Raw genomic sequence first — 26,132 nt, 5'->3', positions numbered from 1 at the left:
GGACCTGGGTATTCCAACTCCCGTCCCACCTTTTCTTCCTCTAACCATCCAGTGGCCAAAGTCATTTCTAGCCACCATCCATTTGGAAATGGCTCTTAAATCTGAATAAAACTGATTGCCATTTAGAGCCAGCCAAGGGACACTGCCGTGTCTCTTAGTGTTCAACTAGCTTGTGGGGACAAGAGGCGTCCCCATGCAAGCCTCACCTGGAGAGCCTTTCAATAGAGCAAGGAGATGTGGGAGGGCCTCATGACGCAGTGGTTCTCACACTGATAATTCCTGTTTGTTATTAAAAACAAACAAACAAACAAACAAAACAAAACAAATCCTGGCTTTCAGCCCCAGAGATGCTTAACTTAGTCACGTAGATATTTAAGCTCCCAAGGCGATGCCAATAGGCAACAGGGCTTGAGAAACGTCACCCAAAGCACTCCCACCACTTACCTGTACCTTCTAGGACCTGGGGGCTCATCATGCCTTTGTGTTTCCTAAACATTCATCACACAAATCATGAATACCCACAGAGTAAAATCTAAAAAGTGTAGAGCATTCATAGCTAGTGTTCGTAATTACTCCACAGAGAAAAATTATGTTACCCATTAGGTGTATATTGTTCTATGCATACACAGACAAATAAACCTACACTCCCTAATAAAGAATACAAATGATACTGTATATGGTTTTTTCTCTCCATTTTTTCCTGTGAATTTAATTCCATTAAGTTCAAATTAATATCACTGTCAAAGGCTTCATAGTTAGCCATGGCTGTATTCACTTATTCTTCAACAGCAGGAGTCTTCCTGTCTACACCCCCTGCCCCTTTGTCGGTCTCCTTCACTTCCTCCTTATATTCTTCTCTCCCTTTTTTTCTACTTCTCTCCCTTCCTCCTCCTATGGGTTTTATGTACATGCACAGTGAATGGCTTATGTAACCCATAACAGCAATAAATTCTTCATGTAGCGGAGAATAACCATGAATTCTCCTGCCTCTACCTCTCAAGTGCTGGGATTACAGGTGTGTACCACCATGCCTGGCCACTTTCACCTTCTCTTGAAGAGACACTTGAAGTGTAATTGATAATAAGAATCTAGTAAGGAGGATGAGGTGAGTTCCATCCTCTTACTATCTAAGCTAAACATTTTAATGTATTTTTACTTACTCTTTGAGAATTTCATATACGCACATAATGGTTTTTTAGTCATGTTAATTTTCTACTCCCCACTTCAATTCCTTTCTTCCTTCCTTCCTTCCTTCCTTCCTTCCTTCCTTTCTCTTACAACTCACTGACTCAAATTTGTGGTGCTCGTGTACTCATGTGTGTAAAGCCATCCCTGGATCATGGTCAACTCACCAGAGGCCACACCCCTAATGAAAACTGACTCCCTTAGCAGCCTCCAACTGTTAATAGTTTTTCAGTTAGGGGTGGGGGCTGGAATTTTGATTGGCTTGATCTTGTACAAGCAAACACAGCTGCTGTGAATTCACAAGAGCAATGGTCCTGTTACCAGAAGGAACTGTTCATCACATTCCTCCCTGACCTCTGGCTCTTAAGAATCTTTCCACCCACTCTGCCATAATGTTCCCTGAACTTTTGGTGGAAGGTGTAAGAGAGCTATCTCATGTATGGCTGAACATTCCACAGAATATGTTTTCTCAGCAGTTTGACCAGTGGTGAGCCTCTGTAGTAACCCCGGTCCACTGTGTTAGGACTTAAAAATAAATAGAGTGGCACGCCACAGATCTGATATGGAGAGCTTATTTGGGGAATAGGGAAGTGGAGAGGAGTTAGGACCTGAGTGGGTCAAGAGGGTAAAGAGAGTCAGAGACAGACAGACAGGGGGAGGCACCCCTTAGAGAAGGTGCAAGAGAGAGGGAGAGGTAGTCAGCTGGTCCTCTTATGCCTGGTGCCTCTGGTACAACACCTGGAGGTGGTGGCCAGTGATGATGTCAGAGGTTGCTAAGCAACCTAGCGGTGGGTCAGATCCACTAGCTGATCAGCTTGTAAGCTAACTTTCCTCCCGTTTCCTATAATTAAAAAGTGAGGACGTTGGACTGCTTTTCATGCAAGGTAAGTTAAAGTATATAAATAGGTTCATTGGGAGCAGCTCTTGTCATGCCAGGCACGGGTGGGGCACAGGGAGGAAGGGAGGGAGGGAGGGAGGAGAGAAAGAGAGGGGGGGAAGATTGGACATACATGTCCATATAGGTGAAGGGGAAGGAAAAGCCCTTCCCTGCCTTAGGATGTTCAGGGTAGAGGGCAGGGTATGCCAGCCATGCTTTGCAGCAGATAGGGACTGAGGAGTGTTGGGGGAGCCCAGGTCTGAAGCGCATCACACTGTGCAACACTGTGCAATGAAACTTTTCTGATGAGGACTGCAGGCTGCGCTGATATGACTGTTGTGTGGTCTCCTTGGTGGATCTGCTACTCGGTCTCCACCGTCCTGGTCTGGGCTATCCTTGCTGCTGATTTTACCAGGCCTTTCCCCTCCCCCCCCCACCCCCCTTAGGATCTCCCAGCTCCCCTTGTGGGAGGCATTTTCTTGATTTTGTGAGCCAGGATAGTCCAGGTAAACTTCACTCAGCTGCAGTTGCTGTGATCCTCTGCCCCGCCCCCCATCAAGTATCAGGGGCGTGGCTATGCAATAGTGAAAACACTGTTTACAGCTTATGACATCTGTCTGAGTGCCCTGGCAGCAGGCACTGGGAAACCCTTCCATAAGTTCCTACCAGCAGTTTGTAGATTTCCTTGTGAGGACCTTTTAATCAGCCTGCAAAAAGACCAACTTAATGGAGGAGACACTTGATGGGTCTGACAGCAGCAAACGGTTGCTGATCCGGGACACTGAAGAAGCTGTTGCTGAGCTGATGAAAATATTTCCTCTCCCTTTGTTTTTCTAGCTATAATCATCTACTCATAAGAAGTTGCCATCTTATCTAGAAGTCCTGGGCTAATTTTAATTTACCCAGAAGAATTGTAGGTAGTAAAACAGTATGATTTGGGGGAAGGGCCTTTCGTGGGAAGTGTCAAGTTTATTAAAAACCCCAAGCCCAGTAATTTTAAAGAGCAAACAAAATTTTGGGCTCTACAACCCTCAGTGTTTCATCATGTCTTTGGTTGCTTGACATTTCTTCTCACTTAGCATTTTTCCATAACTGGGTAAGCTCACACACAAAAAAGGCAATGCCATAATGGCAATAACAGCCACTAGAGCCGAGGGCAGAGCCCATGGTCCATCTCCAGTATGCAAACAAGCAAATGTGTAACACGTACCACTTACAGGTCACTTTAGAGTGGATAGTTCCAAAGCTAAATACGAACTAATATAATTTATTAAGTATCCCTATTGAGAATCAATGTGTCGGGCACTGAATTAGGTATTTAATGTAGTCCTCCACTATGGCTCATAAAGTTGTTGCTCAGTGTTGTTATTATCCCCCCTCTGTAGGTGAGGCAGACAAGGAAAGCTAGATCATCTGTGCCATAGCCTCACCCACTGTATTCTGGGGCCTAGTCCAGTGCTTTAAAAGGGCAGGGCTTCCACATGCCGTAGATGGGTGAGCACCTGGCTCACAATCTCTACCATGCTTATTGGCCGGCTTGGCCTTCATTCTCTATCCGTGACCACTTAGATGGCGATGAGGTGGCGCCTCTTGGTTTTCTAAGGCGAATCGTTCTCAGAATGTGGCTACTGGCTCAGTAGCATTGGTGTTGCCTGTGAGCTTGTTAGAAATGCAAATTCACGGACCCCCTCTTCGGTCGACCAAATCAGAATCCTTGGACACGAGTACCAAGAAAATATCTCTCAATGAGCTTCCTAGATGGTCCCCCTTTATGATGGTAAAGATGAGCATCGCTATTTAAGAATCGCATGCAACAGACGAATGCGCCTTTGTCCTGAGGCTCACAGTGGTGGACTTAGCTTGCACAGGTGGACACAAAAGCCTTCTGCAATGTGTGAATTTGGAGGCCAAGGGTAGATTTGGGTCTAGCTTGGGACTACTTTTGCAATAGACAAATGAAGCTAACTGGGAGCATCTGGTAACCCCTTCCCGGGCCTGGAGTTCTTGGGGGAAAGACAGCATTGGAGAGCAGGAAGCCATGGCAGTGAGGGCTGCCGTTGACACGCCCCCAGCAGCAGTGCTGTCCGGAGAGCTGGGAGGACTGTGGTGAGAAAGAACTTGAGGGCAGTCATTCTTCCTTGTGAGTGACTCACACTGGAATGTTTGCCTCATCTTCCCCTCTGGATTATAAGCTCCTTAAAGGCAGGGACTGTGTAAACTTCAATAAGTCCCTCAAACAAAAGTACATTGCTGCACTGTCTGCGAATAATCAGTGAATTCCCACCAGGATTCTCCTTTTGCAGAAATTCAATGTGATCAGAGGCACCAGTAAGACGGAGCCCCCCCAAATCACTTATATAATTTCCCAAAGGACATCGTGGCAGATTAAAAACAAGTGAACAAATAAGGGGCATCCTGTGTAATCCACCAATATCCATGCTAATCACATTAATCAGAGCGAATTAATTACACCTGAAAACAGATGCAAAGTTACATTCCTTAGAAAATCAATTCATTAAACTCATATTGGAATGCACAGTCAACAGCCCCCATGTTTCAAAACTATCTGCCTGATTTGTGGCAACTTCTGATTTACCAACGGAACTGCTTAAAACATTTTTTTTAAAAGGCAATTACAATTACTGTCTGGCATTTGACAGAAAGAAATCCCGTCAGCATTGTCCCCGTGTGTCAACTGTCACAATTTTCTAAAAATTTTGAGGCGAAAAATAGGCAGACTCTACTATTTGCTAGCCTCGATTAGGGTTAATTCAATGTGTGTCTGCAAATAATAGTGTTTAATGTAATCTCTCTAATTACAGATAAAACGCATTTTCAGCCATGCTCATCCTTGGCAGTATTTTGAGATAAGTTAAACTGACAGCTGCTTTCTAAAGGGAAGGCAAAAACAAACTTTCCTTGGGCTGTGTTGATTTTCTCTCCCGTGCTCGCTCACTCTTTTACACTGGAGTTCAGAAAAAGATGAAACTAGACACTTTGGCTCTGGCCACCAACTTTGAAAACCATGGCATGCTCTCTTCCTTGAGGAATGTTCACATTTTTTCCACTTCCAACCCCCATTGGTGAATGTCTAGTCTGAATTCACACGGTGGAGAGTTTTCTAAGTCTTCCCCCACCCCCACGCCAGGTGTTGTGTTTGGTACTGGAGAGAGCAGGGAAAAAAATGACTCTACTGAACCCCGTGAGCGCCCAGAAGCCAAGCTAAGCCTCCACCTGTGTTACATACACAGTAGTCATCACCCAAGTGTCTGCAGTTCCTCCGGAGTGTGGCCTTCCAAGTCGAGATATTTTTGGATTGGGTAGATGGATCAGTAGGTAAAGTGCTTGCTGTGCAAACACAAGGATGTGAGTTTGGATCACCAGCACCCATCTTAAAACAAAAGAAAACAAAACAAAACACCTGGGAAGGGAATGGTGTCATGATCTCCAGGGTCAGGGACACAGAGAAAGGCAGCAGATCCCTGGAACTTTCTGGGTAGTTACCTTAGATGATTTGGTAAGCTCAAAAACTAATGTGGAAAGGAAGTGAGGAAGATACCCAACGTTGATCTCTGGCCTCTGTCCATATACATATGTGCACACATACATGAACATGTACAGACACACACACACACACACACATACACACACACACACACACACACACACACACACACACACAGATTTTTCTAAGGGTCAATGCATGTCCCTCTTAAACCACAGCTAAGTGTGACCAGTTACCTATGGGATCCTACGACCCAGTGTCCAGCAACTTCAATATGGCCTAATCAGGGTTTCTCTCTCAGGAATTGGGAAACACCAAACAGAATGTCTAGGGCCAAACAAGAACATAAGAAGAGAAAAACCATAAAACAGTAGAAGATGTTGAGGGCCCACCACTAGGTCTACAAGTTACGAGGAAGAGGAAACAAGGCCTTACTCAACACTGAACGAAGAACAGTTTCATGTGGCCTTAGACGGTGGTCCTTTTTGGCTTCAGCTCTCAACACAGCTCAGAATCATCTGAGAGAGACTCCGTCAAAGAATTGCCTTGATCAGACTGGGTGGTGGGCTTGTCTGTGTCAGATGGGTTCTTAACTAGTGTAGGAGGGGCGTATAAGAAAGCTAGCTAAGCAAAAGCCTGAGAGTGAGCCTGCAAGTGGCAATCCTCCATGGTCCTTGCCTTCCTTCAACAATAGACCATGACCTGGGCATATAGGCCAGACAAGTCCTTTTCCCCTCCTGTTGCTTTTTGGTCAGTGTTTTATCGCAGCACCAGAAAGCAAACTAGAACAGAAATCTTGGTGGCTTATTTTTAGTATCTTCAAAACATGAGTGACTCATACTGAGCCATCACCCTAATCACTCCTGAATCTTTTCAGCCTGTCTTTTACACAAGCATTCCCCACCCCCCACCCCCCCTTGCATCCTGTGTGTTCTGTCTGGGATACAGTTCAGCTCCAATACCATGGTTTAACTCCGAGTCACTTTTCTCTCCCCGAAAGAGTCTGTTGGTCAGTTATCCAGGGCTGACAGGCTGGCTCCGATTCACAGAGCCCTCAGGGACTCCATCCCTTCCTGCTTGCTTCTTTATGGTCTGTAGGAGAGATCTTTGTCTCTACGTTCTGAGGTGGCATCTTTCCTGATGGAAGGATGAATAGAAGGATGGAGAAGAAAAGGGGAAAAAAAGCACCAATTGTCACATAATGTAGGTTCCTAGAATTTGATAAAGTTTTATCAATAACTTGTGAGTGGGAATTATGTGAGAGATCTAAGTTTTTCTTCTAGAGCTGCACAAGGAACAGATGCAACACCAGCAAAAGAGCAAGAGGAGCCATGAGCAGCACGGATGGAACAGAAGCAGGAGCCTGAAGCCAGAGCTGGTACGAAACTGGCAGAATTTGTAGCTATCTTGAGGAGGTCTTTGGACCTTCCTATTTGTGGAACAGAGCTTAAAATAATCTCTTCTAGATCCTGGGGAGAAAAGGGCCTTAGCTAACATATGGGTTACAATACAAATCAGACAGATTCCAATACCAGCCTTCCATTTATTTATAAACTGTCCCTAGATGCCGCCTATCATGATAGTGTCCTTGACTCTCCTCCAAGTTGATTTTTCCACACACAGAGCCATCTCTGGGCCAGGCGACAGTTGTACTGTCTCAAATGCCATCTAGAAGATGCCATGGCATGTGAATATAGCACCGACATTTCTAGTCTTTAGAATGACAGAAAACTGCACCCTCTCAGAAGTTGGGAGTAGAAAATCGAGAAACGTGGGACTGGTTAGCAGGTTCTGAAAGCTAAGGGGCTGCATTGTTTGGAGCAGATTAAGTTTATTCTTTAAAAAGAATAGACATAAAATACTGTAAGTTTTTTTTTTTTGTAATCACAGATTAATAAGTGTAAGAGACTGTAACAAAGTCAGGTGTTGGGGACAGTGGAACCTAGTAGGGTCCTCTCTGGGCAAAGTTGCTGAGCCTGTTGGTCTGGGATGAGGGTAAAAACCCTACATTTCTAGAAGTAATTGCCTTAGAGAAGGCAGATGCTGCTGGTGCCAGGACTTTACTTTAAAAACCTGGGGGCATTTCTGACTGTGCTCATGAGCAGAAGTGTATAAAAATGTTCACAATATGAGTTTAGCACAAGAAGCTGAAAACAATGCATTGGCTGAAGCAAAATGAATAGCGAAATTATAGCATATCACGTCAGCTACTAAGGAATAGTCAAAATTAACTAACTAGAGCTCTGCACATCATAGACAGATATATAGGTTTTTATGTTGTTGTTTTTTGTTTTTGGGGGGGGGGGGTTCGAGACAGGGTCTCTCTGTGTTAGCCATGGCTGTCCTGGACTCGCTTTGTAGACCAGGCTGGCCTCGAACTCACAGCGATCCACCTGCCTCTGCCTCCCGAGTGCTGGGATTAAAGGCGTGCGCCACCACGCCCGGCCGATTGACCCAAGAAAGAACTAGTTTCAGAAGACTAGTTACATACCCATGATATTTAAGCCATATATTGCTTCAGAAGACATGTCGTAGCCAATAGTACTCCATATTCAGAATTTGAGGGAGGAAGGGCAATTTAACTGGACACTGGGGGATTCTAAGTGTTCTTGTGTTAGTGGTTAAGTTCGGAGATGTTTGTTATATCGTTCTTTTTGTATGTATAAAATATCTTAGTTACTTTTGGCTTTTAAATAAACTTCATTTTGTGTATGTGAAATACTTGACTTTTTAATCAATTATGTGTTTCCAATTTTATATTATTTTAATCTCCCATAGGATCTTGGAAACATGAGAAACAAAAATATAGGTAAGGACAACCATCCTTTCAAAATAAGAAAGGCTAGGCTCACAAGATGGCTCAGTGCGTAGAGGCACTTTCTGCCAAGCCTGATGACCTGAGCTCAGTCCCCTGAGCCCATGTGGTGGAAGAAGAGAGGTGATTCCTGAAAGCTGTCCTCTGGCTTCCATTTGAGTCTCATAGCATGCATGCTCCCTGTAAGTAAAGAAGTGCAGAAAATTTTAAAATAAAAACATTAAAAATCAGTAAGTAATTAAAATAGTAAAAACTATAGAGGTCTGGTGCGATGACTTGGCCACTAAAGTGCTTCTGTGCCTCTATTTAGATCCCTGAATTTAGATCCCTAGCATGCATCATAAAAGGGCCATGTGACCTCAATACTTGTGGTGGGGAGGTAGGGAGAAGGGACGTGGCAAGCAAAGTCAGGAAGATTCCTTGGGTCTTGCCATCCAGCCAGTCTAGTTGAATTGATGAGCTTGGGATTTAGTGAGATAGCCTGTCTTAATAAATAGTAGGTAAGTAAGTAAGTAAGTAAGTAAGTAAGTAAGTAAGTAAGTAAAAATGAAGTGAGGTAGAGGAAGACAACCAACATCAAGTTCTGGCCTTTGAATGTCAGTGCACAGGTACATACACCCTCATACACATATGTGCATGTGCACGCGCGCACGCGCACACACACACACACACACACACACACACACACACACACACACACACACACTAAAAAGAAAATCTACTAAATATACATGTATTGATAAGGAAAGATGAAACAGCCCTATTAGTATGATATACATGTGTGTATACACACTCATATTTGGGCACACTTTTGCACATTTAGACAGTTATGAATTGCTTAATGATAGAAGTTTTGTGTTAGTCAAGATTCTCTAGAGTAACAGAACTTACAGAATGAATCTCTATACATACATATCCTTATATATATATATATGCATATATATGTATAATTTATTAGAATGACCTACTGGCTGTGGTCCAGCAAATCCAACATATCTGGGTGTAAACAGAAAGCCCAAGAACCCAGTAGTTTCTCAGCTCACAGGGCTGGATGTCTCAGCTGGCCTTCAGTTGAGAAAAATCCCAAAGCAGTAGGGCCTGATGCCAATCAAAGGATGGATTTGCTAGAGAGGGCAAGGGCAAGCAGGCAAGGAGGAAACCCTTTCTTCTTTCATGTCCTACATATAGGCTTCCAGCAGGTGTAGTCCAGATTAAAGGTGTGTCTTCCCACCTCACAGATTTGATCACCCAAATCAAATAATTTAATTAAGCAAAAATCCCTCACACGTATGCCCAGCCATTTTGGGGTTTTAATTCATTCCAGATGTAGACAAGTTGACAACCAAAACAGCCTTACAAATATATTCTGAGAACAGTTTGTAGGTAATGTGTCAAGTATGCAAACACTGTGTGTGTGTGTGTGTGTGTGTGTGTGTGTGTGTGTGTGTGTTCACAGGTGGTGTGGATCAGTCACAATACATGGCCTCTGATACACACAGAAGATACAGTAAACATGTATAAAGTCACTGCTGGCACAATACTGCATACCTGAGAACAATACTTTTTTTAGTTCTTTGAAAACGTTTTAGATATATATAGTATGTCTTTCCTTTTCCCCATTCAGAGTTTCACTGTGTAATCCTGGTTGGTCTGGATCTTCCAGAAACCCACCTGTGTGTGCCTTTCAAGTGCTAGAACCAAAGGTATGAGCCACTAGGGTTCTTAATATAGCCTGTCTGGTCTGTCTGTCAGTCTGTCTATCTATCTATCTATCTATCTATCTATCTATCTATCTATCTACCTACCTACCTATCCCTTTCCTTTCTTTTTTTCAAATTCATAGCTTCTTTTTGTTTTCTTCAAGACAGGGTTTTTCTGTGTTGCCCTGCTGCCCTGGACTCACTTTGTAGACCAAGCTGGCTTTGAACTCACAGAGATCAGCCTGCCTCTGCCTCTCAAGCGCTGGGATTAAAGGCGTGTGACCCAGCTCATATATATTTCCTAAATACAACCTGCTTGGTCTGTATAATGTTACTTGCATGTATGTTTTCAGGGATGACCGTTTGTGATTGGATAACTACTTGACATACTCTTCTCTTGGGAAGCCCACCCCCGCCCTTCTTGGTTCATTGTAGTTCTTTGCATAGGGTTAAGGACTTTCTCCATTTACTTTGGCGTATCTGTTGTTGTCCTTGTTCAAACCATGTTTGGGCAGTCATGTTGGTGAGAGTCTATGGGTGTAGTCTCTGAAATCCCTGGGGACACAATCTCACAACAAACTTCCTGATCCTCTGGTTCTTACAATCATTAGGTCCACGATGGCTCCGGAGCCTTAGATGTGGGAGTGGTACTGTATCTGTTGGGACTGGGCTCCACAACTCTGCACTTTGGTTGGTTGTGGTTTTCTATAATGGTCTCCATTCGCTATAGAGAGATGTTTCCTTGGTGAGGCATGAGGCTCATCACACTCATCTGTGTGTGTAGTTAGGGATTATGTTTGTTTAGTAGAGTGGCAGCTGTAGGTTCTCATCCAAAATCCATGATGTCAGTAGCCTCAGGTAGTTGGCTAGGTTTCCAGTACCAGGCATAACTTCCCTACCGAGTGCTGGGATTAAAGGTCTGCTCCACCACTGCTCAGCTAATGACATTTTTTTTTTCTTTTTTGGTTGTTTGAGACAGGGTTTCTCTGTGCAGCCTTGGTTGTCCTGGGCTCGCTTTATAGACCAGGCTGGCCTCGAATTTACAGCGATCCGCCTGCCTCAGCCTCCCGAGTGCTGGAATTATAGGCGTGTGCCACCACGCCTGAACACAGGTGTTTCAAGAGCAACATCTGATGGGAGTTTAAGGCAGAAGCACCTGGTCCTTACATAGCCCAGTGGGCCTGAGGTTAGCAAGGGACTGGGCTTGAGAACTGTGGAGGCAGCATAGGCAGGGCCTGTAGGGAATCCAGCAGTTTGAAGAGTTAGTAAAGAAGAAAGGACAACTGTGTATTGCAGCTGCTCCTGACCTGTCAGTCGAGGCCCCTTTGGCAAGCCTCCATCTCCAAAATTTATTTACATTACGATTCATTACAGTAGCAAAATTCCAGTTATCAAGTAGCGATGGAAATAATTTTATGGTTGAGGGGGGTCACCACAACTTGAGGAACTGTATTCAAGGGTCACAGCATCAGACATGTCGGGAAGCGCTGGTGTATTGGGTTATGGCTGTGGTTCTGGGGTGCAGCTACCCTTTGTTGAACTGAGATTGGGTGGCTTCAGTTCAAGGCAGGAGCAGGTGGTTACAGACTGGATTCCAGAAGGCAGTGAGGGGTGGTAGGGAGGTACCAGCCTGCCTTCAAATCCCATGTTGCTATCAATGTGAACCTGTATTGTAGCTTTAACCTCTCAGACTGAGAAAAACCACAGGGCCTAAGAAATACTAAGCATTAGATGGCACCATAGAGAAATGGACTCGCTAGAGTATCTGGTGTAAACAGCAGGAGCTTAATCAATGTTAGGTCTCTCTTTTATCCTCTGAAAATCAAACACCTCTGGAGGTAGGAGGGGTGGGCACATGACAGCAGGTGACAGAGGAGGCTGATGACTCCATGACTCTGACAGAACCACAGAATGGGGGTGATAGAGAGACGGGAGCAATACATCCGCTTGGGAGGGCATCGTTCAGCAACAGGAGTCATGGCGGCCCCACCAGTGTCACAGAACTACTTGGGGATAATCCTGCAGAAGGAAACATTTCCTGAAGAATTCTATCCACTGTGAGGGTGTTGAACAACAGAAGTTCAGGATTCGTCTTTGACACTTGGGGGAAATTTTAGTTGACTGACGCCTTTTAAAAACAAACGTCTGAGTCCGTACAAAAGGCCTCTTGGATTTTTAGGGTTTTCTGTTTGTAGTTGTTTGCCTAGCTGTAAACAAAGGTTTGTAAACATCCAGGATTGGGAGGAAATTTTCAGATCTCTCTTGAAAGGAGGCACTCGGGGAGAATCCCTGGAAATCATTAGCTAAGGCAAAGTGAAAGCAAAGCAAAACACAACCACCCGCCCCAAACACAATGAAGACAATAACAAAATACACAGGTAATCAAGACCATCCTTGGAAAGCGTGTAAATCCTGTGTAAACCCAGAAGCCAACAATTAGCCAGAGAAGAGAGAGCAGGGCGTGAGGACCTTTGAACACCACCTCTTGTTTGTAGCACTGTTATGCGCCATAGCCAGACGGTGAGTGTAGTCCAAGTATGCGTCCATAGAGGAGTGGATAAGCAAATGTGGACTGTTTATTACAATGGCGTATTTCACAAAGGAGTACATTCTGACACTCTGCATCATGTTAAGTGAAATCAGCAGGACAGCAAGGAACAAATCCTGTGGTCAAGTTTCCAGAAGCAGGAAAGGCTCCTAGGGGTTCAGAGTGGGAAGTGGGGAGCTGTTTAATGGGCTTCGTGTCAGCACTGCAGGATGAGGAAATCCTTGAGACTTCTTGCTCAGGGCGTGTGTATTTGTTACTGTTGAACTGCATAGATAAAATTGTGGCACTTTTTGTGTAATGTGTATTTTTCATAATGAGAAAAAGCCAACAACGAACTTTCTGTGTTCATCCTTAAACATTCATAGAATTCCAGCTACACATATACAGGGGGAGGAGGTCCCCCTCAGTCACAGTCATAGGGGAGGGGAGTAAGGGGAAAATGGGAGGGAGGGAGGAATGGGAGGATACAAGGGATGGGATAACCATTGAGATGTAATATGAATAAATTAATAAAATACATTAAAAAAAAGAATTCCAGCTACAAACAAGTCTGCTTTATTTATCCCTGGTCTCCTTTCCCTTGCTATTCAAACCAGGCCTTTGCCCCCATGATCCTCCAAAGGGTTTTATTACCTATTATTATTGTTCTTATTGTTGTTGGTATTGCTTTTGGCTCATCATCTACTTTAATTCATATACAGATGGAGAGCTGCTGTATCTCTCCTTCATTTCTTTCTTTCTTTCTTTTTTTCTCTCTTTTCAAGACAGGGTTTCTCTGTGTAGCCTTGGCTGTCCTGGACTTGCTTTGTAGACCAGGCTGGCCTCGAACTCACAGAGATCCGCTTGCCTCTGCTTCCCAAGTGCTGCTGGGATTAAAGGCGTGCGCCACCATGCCCGGCTCTCCTTCATTTCTTACTAAGCATACCTTATAGTTGAGCTAATGTGACAAGCAGGGACACTAGCCTGGCTCATAAGCCTCACGCTGGGTTTAGATGTCACAGACAATGCTTAATGTGGACTGGCAAAGGTCCTTAGGACAGTCCCAACACTTCTGCTTTCAAGGTATCAACACACAGAAAGTCATATTCTACTGAAACTCTCTGAGGTTTTGGGATGAGTTTGATGGGATTGTGTTTCGGATTCAGGCAGCAGCAGTGGAATGGGCCAGGAGGAGGGAGGAGGGTGGAGCAGAGCACACTGTGCAGTCTTGGAGAACCACAGCCTCAATTCTCATCATTTTGGGTTCACAAACAGTATCATCCTGATGCAAATGGTTCTTCTTGCCTCTAAGACTAGGCAACAAATAGTTCCGTCCACATTATCTGGAAGAGAATCGGAGTGTGTGTGTGTGTGTGTGTGTGTGTGTGTGCTGTGCCCACCCAGCACGCCTTGCCCCCAGGAAACTGTCAATAAATGGTTGTTGAATTTGAGCATCCTTCTTCCCAATCACTGAGATTTAATCTATTCCCAATTCAGAATATCCATTAACTTTGCAGCATCACTAAGCCTTAAAAAAAAAAAATCCATCTGTGGACGTGTTTAAAGACTTCACAGTAAATATCACTATACCGATTAAGAGAAAGCTGTTAAAGGAAGCATGCTCATTCAACACACACAGGTAGCCATTGGTAAAATGTAATTTAATTTAATCATTTAAATTTACATTGTTAATGTACAAGAGCATGTCTTTCAAACCACAGGTTAACACACACTAGAAAGCACTGCTGTTAGAGGAGAAGGGCTTGGGAAACTCGGCCATTTGAAACAAAAGCAAGGCACTCTCCAATAACAGTGAGTGGATTCCTGATTTCCCGCTGCTGCTGCTGCTGCTGCTGCTGCTGCTGCTGCGGGTGGGTTCACACTGAGAGAGCTCTCCCTCTAGGGGAGGGTCACCTGCTTTAATGCTTGTCCTCTTTAGAGCTAGTGTGCAATCCACTCGTGTACACTCGTGTGTCAACATTAAAACAAACAAACAAACAAACAAAAACTGAACAGCTAGATGACTTGAGAGGCTCTCATAGTTGTGATAACTAGGGAAGATGGAAGAACCCTGGCTGCAAAGTGTCTGGCCCTGTAACTAAAACAGCTCTGTCATTTCTCCAAACCAGCAGCTACGATGCCCAGACAGTCCTTTCCCTTCAATCTGGTGGGTGTGAAGACAGGAAGGGAACGGCATTTCCCTAGAGCACTTGCTCTTTTGCTTTGCTTTTCAGACAGGACAGAAACAAGGATTAACTTTTGAATACTCAAGGTGCCCAAGAAGGTTATGTACGCTCAGTACTTCTAATTTATTCAAATTCAATTTGAATTTGGTCTGAAGCGATCTTGTGTGAAAAGTTAGCTTTCCTGATATTTAATAATGCTTATTATGTTTGCATATAAGCTCAACAAATTAATGCCAAAGTACTGCTTTATTCAAGGCTGTCTGCAGGTAAAATGTTAGTATGAGTGACTATGTTTAAAAGCCTATTTTTCTATAGATGCAGTAAGTTGTAGGGGAAGGCTAAGGAAAGGTGAATTAAGTCCTAATCTTAATTCTGTTGTTAGCTGTTTGCCCTGCAATGGGCCCCAGTTTTCTCCATTGTGACTTTCAGGAGATCTGATCAGATGATGAAGCCAGGCCCCTTCCGAGTCTGAGGTTCAAAAACTTAACCTTACAGGCCTGTCATCTCAATAGAAGAGTTATATCTTTCATAACATCTCACACAAACAAAATACATGATCAAATATCCGAATGATTTTCAAAAAGAGGAAAGGATATGATCTGCTATCTGGGTTATACTTTGCAGCAATTAGGCAATTCATTTGGCATTTGTTTGATTGTATAATTTAATGACAATATAAACAGTATAGTTTTGTTATTTTTTTTTAAAGACTAAAGCAAAAATGATTTAAAGCTAACAAAAGCTACTGTGACATGTTTGACATTCAAAGTTTGAGTCTTAGCAAAACGGCCAAAGGTATCTTGACTTGATACAGAGTATATAATATAAAGACTTTTAGACCTAAAAATCTTCAAACATTATTTGAATTTAGCAAAACATAAGCAAAAATTTCATATCAAAGTGCTAAACAGTGCTGCCTTAAAGTTCACTGCAAATGAAGGATAAAATAACGGCGTGGGAAGTGACGTTCATTGTACAAATGATTAATAAAAAGACACATTATAAATATATATGTAACCTGATATGTTTATATATATATATGCTTATTTAATTTCTAATTGGTGTATCCAAGTCACCACGAACACCCCATTTGATTATTTTGTAACTCAGCCTCCAGGAGCTGGTGGTCTTGCAATAAATACAGGCAAAGCTATTACAATATAACGTGCATACAAATGTTCATACAAATAAGGACACTATGCAACAAAGTATTTCATAATAATATGGCATCAACAGTAGAAACATATAAAAGGGGGGCACAAACACGGAATGTTGAACCACAACCCACTAATCTTTTCTAGTACTCACGTTAATACTATGCTTAAAAAAAAAAGATAAAAGATGATCTGCTTGCTTTCCAAAATTGTCTCTAACCAATAACAAAAATTAAATTATATATATATATATATAAATCCTTATCATCTCTGGTGCTTACCCTGTATGAGCCAGTTCCTATTTACTTGCATGTTTTCTGTGAGGGGAAGCAAATAGTTGATTGATTCACTCCTTGGGCTTCTGAAGGCATGAATCAGGAAGTCGCCACAACTGAAGCAGGTTTAAAGAACTCTGTCCAGGTTGATAAAACACAGCGAACACAGTGGTATGCAATCCGTTTTATAACCGGATCCCCCTTCAGCACAGCGGGATAGTCATCAGGGGTGGAGTCCCAGCAAGAATGGCCTGACGGTCTTAGTAGGGCCACACCTGTGCAGGCGTCTCCAGGGCAGGTGGATCAAGCCTTTGCTAGGAAATGAGCACACCGTTCGCTAACAGGACTGCCTTCTTAATTTCATATAAAACAAGGGGGAGGCCACAAACAAGACTTAGTAAGACAGCACTTTAAAAAATTGCACTTGTAAATGGAAGCAAACAACCATTATCATTTTGCTAAGTCCGATTTTAGATAATCTGCCATCTTTTGCCTTTTTTTTTTTTAAGAAGAAGAAATAAGTGAAAAGGGAATTTTCTGCCTTGTATGTACCCCCTACACAGGAAGTATACCCTAAAGGAATCAGTCTTAAGACACAGCCTACCCTGGTGAACAGCCTTTGGCCGCTCTTACTTTTAAATACAAAGCAACCATCATCATCGTATTCCCCAGAAAGAGTTTTGTTTTGTTTTGTTTCAACAGTTAACATTATCCTTTCCCCCTGCTGGGATAGCGCCATCCAAAAGTGCTTTGTCAGCAATTTCTTAGAAAAGCCTCATGAACTCTTTACCCCCTCCCCCCCCCCCCACCCCACCCAAGCCTAAATATAAAACACAACCCCAACACAATACTCTGCAAGGTTTCTGGCTTTAGGTTGTAAGGAAAGTTGCCAGGAAAAAAAAAAAAGTCTTGCTTTCTATGCGAGCTGCTTTTCCCCTGAAGGAAGGACAGAGTGGCGGGTGTTCAGACCGCAGCCTTCTGCTCACTTAATGATCAGGTGCCTGCAGAGCGAGTGGCTCCCTGCTCAGTTTCCCCTGCTCAGAAAGGCAAGGTGTCATGGAAGAGCTTGTCGATGACAGAGGGTGGGGACACCAAGTCCTCTAGCTTCAGGTAGAAGATGCGCTGGAGGCCCTGGGTACAGACCTTCCTCAGTTCCACCAGCGCTCGCACAACCTTGGGCTCGGCGGGCTCCAGAGCCTGCCCCTTCCTCTGGTGTTCCTTCAAGCTGCTCGTGATCTTGCTGCATAGCTCTTCCACTCTCTTTGGTTCTTTTAACCCATGTCGCTCTGTAGGAGGAGGACGGAGAAGGGTAAGTTGGGAGGGGCAGGTCAAAAGTTCACTAACGGTCCTAATCAAGGTCTCTCCCCTGTTCTGCTGGCGTTTGGAGCCCATCTTCCAGGCTGAGTCTGCTCTCTGTCCGAAAGCGTGGTTGGGTCTCACTAAGACGACACAGGAGTCTGACATCCCATCCAAGTGACTTTGCTCTCACAGCCTATGCAGGGTGGACCCTCTTTTCTAAGGGAAGAGTGGGACCCCCCCTTGTCTTGGCTTATTTCTGTTGGTACATTTATATCTAAAAACCATGTGTGTGTGTGTGTGTGTGTGTGTGTGTGTGTGTGTGTGTGTGTGTTTGCACACATTGACCTTAGTGTCTTCCTCAACCCTTGCTTAAAGAAGACTCCCCTGTTTGAGGGGCAGAAGGTATTTCTCAAATAGTCAAGCACTGGTTCCTAATTTTTCCTAGATTTAGGTGTTTTAGTCGTAGGTCATGTTAGACAAGTTATTTTCCTGAAGCAAAAGCTAAAGAAACTTGGATGTGGTGGAACACACCTGCAATCCCAGCACTTGGGAAGCAGAAGCAGGGAATCTCTGTGAGTTCAAGGCCAGCCTGGTCTACAAAGTGAGTCCAGGACAGCCAAGGCTACATAGAAAAAAATACTGACTCAAAACTCGAAAAACCAAAACCCAAACCAAAACAAAACCAACTACCAGGACATTTTTTTCTTTCTTTCTTTTTTGTTTCAAATAAAAGAGGCCTGCAAACCAGGAGATATGCGTTGTCACCACGATGCTAGTGCACATGACTTAGATAAGTGCTGTCCTCACTAGGGCCTTACACTAAGGCCGCTTCCAGAGCTGATGGATTAAGATGTATTTAAGTGTATTAAGCATCTCAGTGGATTGTGACTGGCAGGTTTCTGGTCTAGTGAAGTGTTCTATAGAGAAAGGATCATTGTGTTTGGAATTAAATCCAGTTCTGGCTCTGCCTTTTACCTTGGGACCCAATCTCTTTGAGAGTCAAGGTCTTCCCAGGAAAATGGGAGTTACAAGGTGGAAGATACACAGGTGTCAGTCAGTCCTACTCTTCCTGTTCATCTTAAACACTGCACGGTGAGCTGATGGAAAAGTGTGGTCATTATATAAACGTCCTCCAACTCAGACGATATTACAGATACCAAGTGTAGAGTGCTATACACCAGGCTTGCCAGCATCTGAGACAATGGCTGAGATGTGGTGAGTGGGAGGCAGCTGCAAGACCAAACAGAAACAGAGCCCTAGCATCCTGCAAGCTCTTCAGCTCCTGCCTTTGCCCTAGGAAACTATTAGCTGCTTAGCCAGGTGCAAACCTCCCATCTTTACCAAATGCAGAGCCCCTGTGCTTCAAGCTCAGAGGAAAGGCCTGCCGAGCGTGAGCCTCGAGGAACCCTGATTGCAGTAGTGAGCTGCCCAAAGGCTTATTTGGTTTCCACAAAGCATAGAACCAGGTGGCAAGCTTGGCACTGAGTGCCAGGAGGTATGAAATGCTCATAGTCTCCAGCCAAGCTACCCAGTTCCTGGGAATTTTTCCAAAGAAGAAAGGCAACTGAAAACAAGGGCAACAACCCGTATGTATGGAAATATTTAGCACAGCGTTTCTCTATTACCACCCCATACCCGAGAGCCCAAACCAAGGAACCACTAGGGGAGAGGAGCAGGGTTGAAGACCAGGGGGACTGTTGAGTAAATAACAGCATGTCCATATGGTGGAGGATCCTGAGGCTATCAGAGGTAAGTATGAAGATTTAATATGGAAAATATGGATAACATTAAATAAAGAAGAGAACATTAAATAGTACCCAGACTATGCTCTCATGGATAGCAAAAATAACAATACAAATCTGGGGCTGGTGAGATGGCTGAGCAGGTAACGTATTCTCTGCCAACCCTGATGGTCTGAGTTCACACCCTGGTCTCCGTGTGGCAGAAGGAGAGACACGACCTCCCCTGAGCTATCTTCTTGACGTCCACAAACGCACTGTGGAATGAGCATGTGCATTTGTGGAGAGCGCGCACACACACACACACACACACACACACACACTCACTCACAAAATAAGTGTAGTTTTTTTTTCTTCATATAAAAGATGAAAGTAAACAAAATGTGAAAATATTTGAGAAATAATTGGCTCTTTTTATCCTTCTTTTAAATTTTCCAGGTTAGTGCTATCTGGAAAATAATATTAAACTAGAACAAGATGGGAGAAGGTCCTTCATGAAGCCCCGTCATATGAGTAATATGACCAAGCACTAGCTTGCTGATATTTAATTCTATTAGCATTGGGATACGTTAAATCTGATTTTCAAGCTAGGAAGGTGAGCGTCTCTCACAACCGAATGCCAGTCCATTAGTTGAGGCTTTTCCATCTTCCCAGGGCCTCCTGTCTCACAGAGCATCCAAGATTCCACACTCATTATCAGGATAAAGAAACTGAGCAATTTGTCTGGTGTGATGGGAGGCAGAGGAGGGGAAGGGGGACAGGGAGGAAGGAGGGGTGGGGGGGAGGGGAGAGAGGGGGGAAGGAGGGGCAGAGGGGGGAGGGGGTTGTCTGGTGTCGATTGATTGTGGGACCTCAGAGCCAGACTTTCTCATGGCCAAACTCACAGAAGGGAGCGCGGAGTTCTCTCTGCTCTCCAGCCAGTCTGTGCTGCTCAATAACTATGGCAACCATTATTTATTCAGGGAATTGAAGTGGAGATCGATACCTCCTGCCAACTGGATCAACCGGGCTGGAATTCCTTGAGGAATTCATAGACACTCCTGTTAGGAGCCAAAGGCACCTCACTCTCCCTTTGTTGTTGAGAACACTCCCAGGATCTGTGGCTTCTTTATTTTTCTGCAGGGAGCTAAGATAAAATCCGGTCTCTGTGGATTCTCCTGCCAGCAGCCAGGGAGGTTTTCAGATCACCAGGGAGTCACCAACTATCTGGGACCTTCTCAGCAGAGTAAAATTCCTTAAAATTCTAACCACTGACATTTCGTTGAAGAGACCTCCCGGCCCCTGCCCAGTCACTGCGCTGCACCCCCCCCCCCCCGCCGCCGCGTCCCCCCCTCCCCCTCCCCTTCCCCGGACTTGCAGATTGTCCAACAGCTACAGAGCAGTTCATAACACAGAGGGAGAGAGGGAGTCAGGTATTTGGGTCGTCTCATTTCCTCGGGAATTGTATGTAGATTAAGATTTTTCTAGGCAGGAGAGGTGTGGCTGCGTGGTAGAATACTCTTCACCTAGCACATGGGACGCGCTGGGTTGAAACCTCAGCCATAACAACAACAACCAAAAAATTGCCCACCCGTCCCACGCTCTAACGATTTAACCAAACAAGCCTTTTGCATTTGGATTTATACAATATTCATCCTGCCTTCCAGTAGTTTAACTCAGAAATTATGTTTCCAAGACATCAAAACAGAACTTATGGTCATGGTTAAGTATTAGACATACGTCACACATACTGTGTATGTACATCAGGAGGGATTTGATCCGCTTTGTTTAAATTCCCACCTAAGAGAATCTCTAGTCTAAGGTGCTACAAAACCAGAGTTAGGTCCCAGCTAGACTGGCAGGTCAGGCATTGTAGCCTGCTGATAAGACTCATTTAATAGCCCTTAGATTATACTCTTTTTACTTAGATTATTTTAGCTCAGAATGAGGCAGGACAATTGTTATTTTAATTAATATGCGAGAAGACTCAAAGAGTTAAGTGACTTGCCTAGGGCTGAAATTAGCAAGTGGCCAGTTTCTTTCAAACCAAATCTGAGGAGTTCTCTCACAGCCAGCTGGCTACCTGCCTTTGACTGCCTCTAATTGTTAGAAAGTTTCTCCTCCTCCTGAGATGAACTGGCCTTCCTTTAGCAACCCTCCTGCTTTTTATGGACCTAATTAACTAGTGCTTAATTACTTCTTCCAATAGATATTTATTGAGTACCTATTCTGTGGCAAACAGTAGTATAGACAGTGGGGTCAGAACAGTGAGGAAAACAGCACAGTCCACCATGTGGGGCGATGGGTATCTAACAAGTTTGGGTTCCTGTTAGCAGGTTAGCGATCCGAGTCACAGGTGGCTTTGCTGAGCATCAAGGGGACGGTAAGGGGGCGGTGGGGGGGTTGAAGGGTAAGAAGAGGAGGCTGGAGGAGAGGAGGGAGGAAGGAGGGAGGAGAGGGAGCTGGTAGGATTGACTGTGAAGTGAAGAGGCACTTAAGTCTATGCTCCTAGTCCCCCCACCCCCCCCACCCCCCCCATCACCCCCCTTCAGCTAGTTAAGACCGGGCTCATCTCAGATCCAATATTCCGCCCAGGAAGCTTCCTTCTTGGCTCCTGGTCTAGGTCAGATTTTCTTAAAACACAGGATCCTCTCCTTCTCAGGACAAGCAAGTTTGAAATCTGATATCCATGTGACAACTGCCTGCCTCTCTCCCTAGATTTAAGCTCCCTGGAGGAAAAGAAAAAGAAAAAAAAAAAAAAAAGGCCTCTCTTTGCTCACTGTGGCCTCATCTCCTGCAGCAATCCTAGCACATCGGTGACACTTAACACACGTCCCATAGAGGAAGCTACAAGATGGGAGGACCAGAGTCGCTTGAAGAAATGATTAAATGAACACTGAGTGTGAAAGCTGCTCAGATTAAAGCCATGAGCTGGGAGCTGTTAAGACGTTCACAGTAGTAAAGAACTTTATGAACTCTCAGACTTCCCAGGCAGAAGCTCTGTATGGCTCAGCTCTGTCAGCTATTAGCTGGGGTAGAAGTGGACTAATAACGGCAGTTGCCTCTTGTCTTGCCATGAGAATTAAAACGATCTTTACAGGTAGAGTACTTGAAATAATACCAGGCATATAGCAGGCACTTAATAAATACTTGCAAATACTCTTTTTTTTTTTTTTTTTTAATGTTTTTAAAACTCAATTCCTCACCTTCCATGTCAGCCATGGCTCTGGCTTCATCTGCTAATGAACTTCCTTCCCCAGAGTCTTCCTTCCCCCAAACTGGTAATAATCTCCCAGAAGGGGGAGGGTTGGGGGGGGGGGTTAGCCCAGGAACTTTAGTTACTTTCTATACGGCGTTCCTCACATCTGTGTTCTCTCAATTACAACTTCCTCTGGACAAGATCTAATATCTGCTGCCTACCTTTTTTTTTTTTTTTAAATTGCTTCTGCCTGGCTTCCTTGCTGTGAATCATCCCAGGTACTCCCAAATGTATTTAGCAACATTAAAACCGCACACGGAAAACTCTTGGCACAGTGCCAGGTACTGTCTAAGCACTATTAGCTATCATTAATGCCAAAGAGTCCCAGTTACCAATAGGGTCCCTTGTTCCTCAAAGAAGTGGCTCACATCCCAGCAGCAGCCGTATAGCCTAAGAGCTTGTGAGAAATGCAGAGGCTTAGGCCCTGCTCCAGGCCCACCTAACCAGCACGTGCCACTTAACACTGTGTCCCGTGCTCTGTGTGCCGGGTGGAAACGCTCAGCCCTCGTCAGTCCTTGCCCCCTTGGAGCCGCTGGGCAGCATCTCTCGAGTCTCTCTGAACCTCATCTCCCAAGGCATCTCACTTTAATTTCACATAGTGCTCCCTATGAGAATGCGCTCCTGAAGGGCCTTATCCCAGTTTCAAACAGTTTTATGCCAGTTTCTCATATTGAGCTACGTTTTGCTGTTTTACAGTTCCCCGCTTCTGCCTCTTGGCCTACAGCCAAGATGTGCTGGGATTGCTGCAGGCCAAGGAAACACACCAGGTTCTCAGAGCAGAGAGTAGTGGATGGAGAGAGGGACGGGTCGTGTTTAGCAGAAGCCCCTCCCCTCTCCCCTCTGCCTCCCCATGGCCCCCCTACCCCTCCCCCCCCCCCCCCAGCTTTTTGAGCAGGTCTTGGGGCAATGGCCAATTAGAGATAATTTTGCAGATCCGGCCAAGGAGGAAGAAAAGAAATGGTGCTGTTACTGAAACAGCAAGCAGTAAACAGAACTTCCTGCTCTGAGCCCCACCTCTTTCTCACACAACTCATGCTGTTGCCACTTGCTGAGTGTCATGGCCCTTACTGACTGGTGGGCAGTCCCAGAACCCTCACTGGTGGTCAGGAAGCCACAAGTCAGGTGGAGGTGTTCAAGTGCTTTTCTGTCTTTGAGAAGGTGTCTGTGTCTCCAAGAGCACGGACTCTTTAAGAGACAAGGGTCTATGCAACTGCTATACTGCAGAGGCTCCACAGACAACCAAATTTATCTACATTGAAATCTCAGGAAGTTAGACTATTTTCTAATAACAATAGTGGGCTGGCTGGGTGTGGTGGGCCAGGCCTTTAATCATAGAGGCAGGCGGATTACTGTGAGGTCAAGGCCAGCCTGGGCTACAAAGCAAGTCCAGGACAGCCAAGGCTACACAGAGAAACCCTGTCTCAAAAACAAGCAAACAAACAACAACAACAAACCAATAATGGGCTGAAAATAATTTAGATTTTTTTTTCCTAATTTGAGAGGCTTGCTGATATTTACAACCTATTTGTTCAATGCATGTTGGTCATGCACCAGACACAAAGGGAAATTTAAAAATTAGTGTGGTTCTCCTTGCCTTAGACTTTTATTTGGTCCCCGAAGTAAATCCCAAGTGCATAGAATGAGCCTTAGTAGGACATTTGTGTGTGTTCATATGTGCTTGTATGTGTGTGAGTACATGTATACATATGCATGTAGAGGCTTTTGTTTTGTTTTGTTTTTTCAAAACAGGGTTTCTCTGTGTAGCCTTGGCTCTCCAGGACTCACTTTGTAGACCAGGCTGGCCTTGAACTCAAGTGCTGGGATTAAAGGCGTGCACCACCACCGCCCGGCGCCATGTGGAGGCTTTCTAAATCACTCTGCATCTTAAATTTTCGAGAAGGGGACTCTCAGTGAATCCAGAGTTCACTGATTCGTGTAGGCTGGCTGCCAATGAGCTCAAGGGATTGCCCTCTCTCTGCATCCTCCATATCCCCCGCCCCACCCCCATGCTGGTTACACCCTGCCCCACCCAGCCCCCAAGCCCATCTTTTACATGGATGCTGGTGACTGACCTTGGGTCCTCATGCTTGTGCTCAGACCATTTACCTATCTCCCCAGATTCAGTAAATATTATCAAGTTGACGTGAACTGAACCATGAAATCATATGCCACCACAGAAAAACCATGACACAGATAAATGTTCACAATTAGTACATGGGAGGGCAGGGGACATAGGCAGAGCTTCTTTACAGTCTCTGAGACCTCTGACTAGTCTGAAAGGGAAAGCACACACATACCAATGCATCCTTGGGGGTGAAGAAAGCCACTCCCGGATACTAGCATCACTGCTTTGCTTTTATAAAGCCTGTACAAAAAGCACAGAGGAAAGCCTGATCGTGCCATATAGATGCAGCTGTATGGAAGCTAAAAAACGTTCATAGATTCTGAGAACAGTTTGTTCTTGCTGGAAGACAACATTTAGAATAATAACAGTGAAGATTTGGGTGTTTCCCCCCCCCCTGTAAAGTTCCACACTAGTTTATTCTTTATAAGAAACCTACAAATATACGTTATTGTCTACTGCGATGTGATCTTACTGTGCTGGCCCCGCCCCCTGATTCACTGCTGAAATCTAACCCTCAATATGATAATATTAAGGGGGAGGGGTGCTCGGAAGGGGCCTCAGGAAGTGCAAGACAGAAATTTCCATTGTTTATAGTTTTGTTATAGCGTCCTAAGTGCTCTAACACCTCACCTCTGTGAGGAATTGAAAACACTGGATTTCAGTAAGGATGAGGGACTACCCAGAATCATGCAGCTATGATGTGGCCAGACAAAGACTTGAACTCAGATCTTTTACTCTCCAAGTCCTGAAACTGCTACTCTTCTTTTCCAAACTATGTTATCCTGCCACATGTCACCCACACGTGCCCTTGCTGCATTGCGGATAGCTGTATTGGATGCAGGAATCAGAATGGCCAGGTATACAAAGCGAGCAGAAGAGCTCTGGAAAGGCGGGTGGTGGCATCAGCCGAGTGTTTATCTTAGCACCGGATCTGCCTCTCTTCCTCCTCCGTCTTACAGGTCTTGTTCCAATAAAACCAGGAAAAAAATATAGATAGATGAGAAAGGACCCATTGTTCTACCTGACAGAAGACTTGAACCGGGAAAAGAACACTTTGGGGAATTCTCAAACAACTCCATTCGAGCACCAAAGTGTCCTCTACCACCACCTGGCTCCAAAGGACTTTTTGATCGTATTTCCCTATCAATCCCTAGATGGAAAATACATGCTTCTACTCCAAGGATAGTTCATAGTATGAGGCCACAAGGAAAATATCTCAAGGAGTCAGTTGTTTTCCCTGAAAAACTGTTACTTTTTCCCAGAGCTCAGAGAATGTGCCTCGCACTGAACTTTGTCTTCCAGAGTGCATTTCTGCCTTTGCTTTCATGCTCGCCCCAGAACAGACCGTCATTCAGAACCAGAGCCCGGACTCTTTGAAATGTTTCCATCTTTCTGCTCAGGCCATGTATATAATTAAATACATGAAGAAGGTGGTTTTGACCAGCCATGATTTCCTCACAGCTGTGCTGAGGTGTTTCATGGTCCTGCCCTGGATCTTCGGTTTCCC

At 44.6% G+C, this 26,132-nt stretch overlaps 2 protein-coding genes across 2 annotated transcripts in view; one reads left to right on the top strand and one right to left on the bottom strand.

Annotated features, from left to right (window-relative positions):
* The first annotated feature begins 1,571 nt into the window (after nucleotides 1-1,571).
* On the top strand, nucleotides 1,572-8,574 carry LOC311600084 (uncharacterized protein). Its single transcript, XM_084786346.1, has 4 exons — nucleotides 1,572-1,672; nucleotides 2,041-2,069; nucleotides 6,851-6,945; nucleotides 8,346-8,574. The coding sequence occupies exons 1-4, from the start codon at nucleotides 1,578-1,580 to the stop codon at nucleotides 8,436-8,438; spliced, it is 312 nt and encodes a 103-aa protein (XP_084642472.1). The 5' UTR covers nucleotides 1,572-1,577; the 3' UTR covers nucleotides 8,439-8,574.
* Nucleotides 8,575-14,251: 5,677 nt separating this feature from the next.
* The window catches only part of NR4A3 (nuclear receptor subfamily 4 group A member 3), a 41,878-nt gene continuing 29,997 nt past the window's right edge, over nucleotides 14,252-26,132 (bottom strand). The window contains exon 8 of the mRNA XM_084774206.1: nucleotides 14,252-17,510. Coding sequence (XP_084630332.1) covers nucleotides 17,263-17,510 — 248 coding nt within the window. The 3' untranslated portion in view covers nucleotides 14,252-17,262. The remainder of the gene's footprint in view (nucleotides 17,511-26,132) is intronic.

This window comes from Acomys minous (genome assembly GCF_964271855.1).
Source record: "Acomys minous genome assembly, chromosome: 1".
Lineage (NCBI taxonomy): Eukaryota > Metazoa > Chordata > Mammalia > Rodentia > Muridae > Acomys > Acomys minous.
This window is presented reverse-complemented; position numbering and strand designations above follow the sequence as displayed.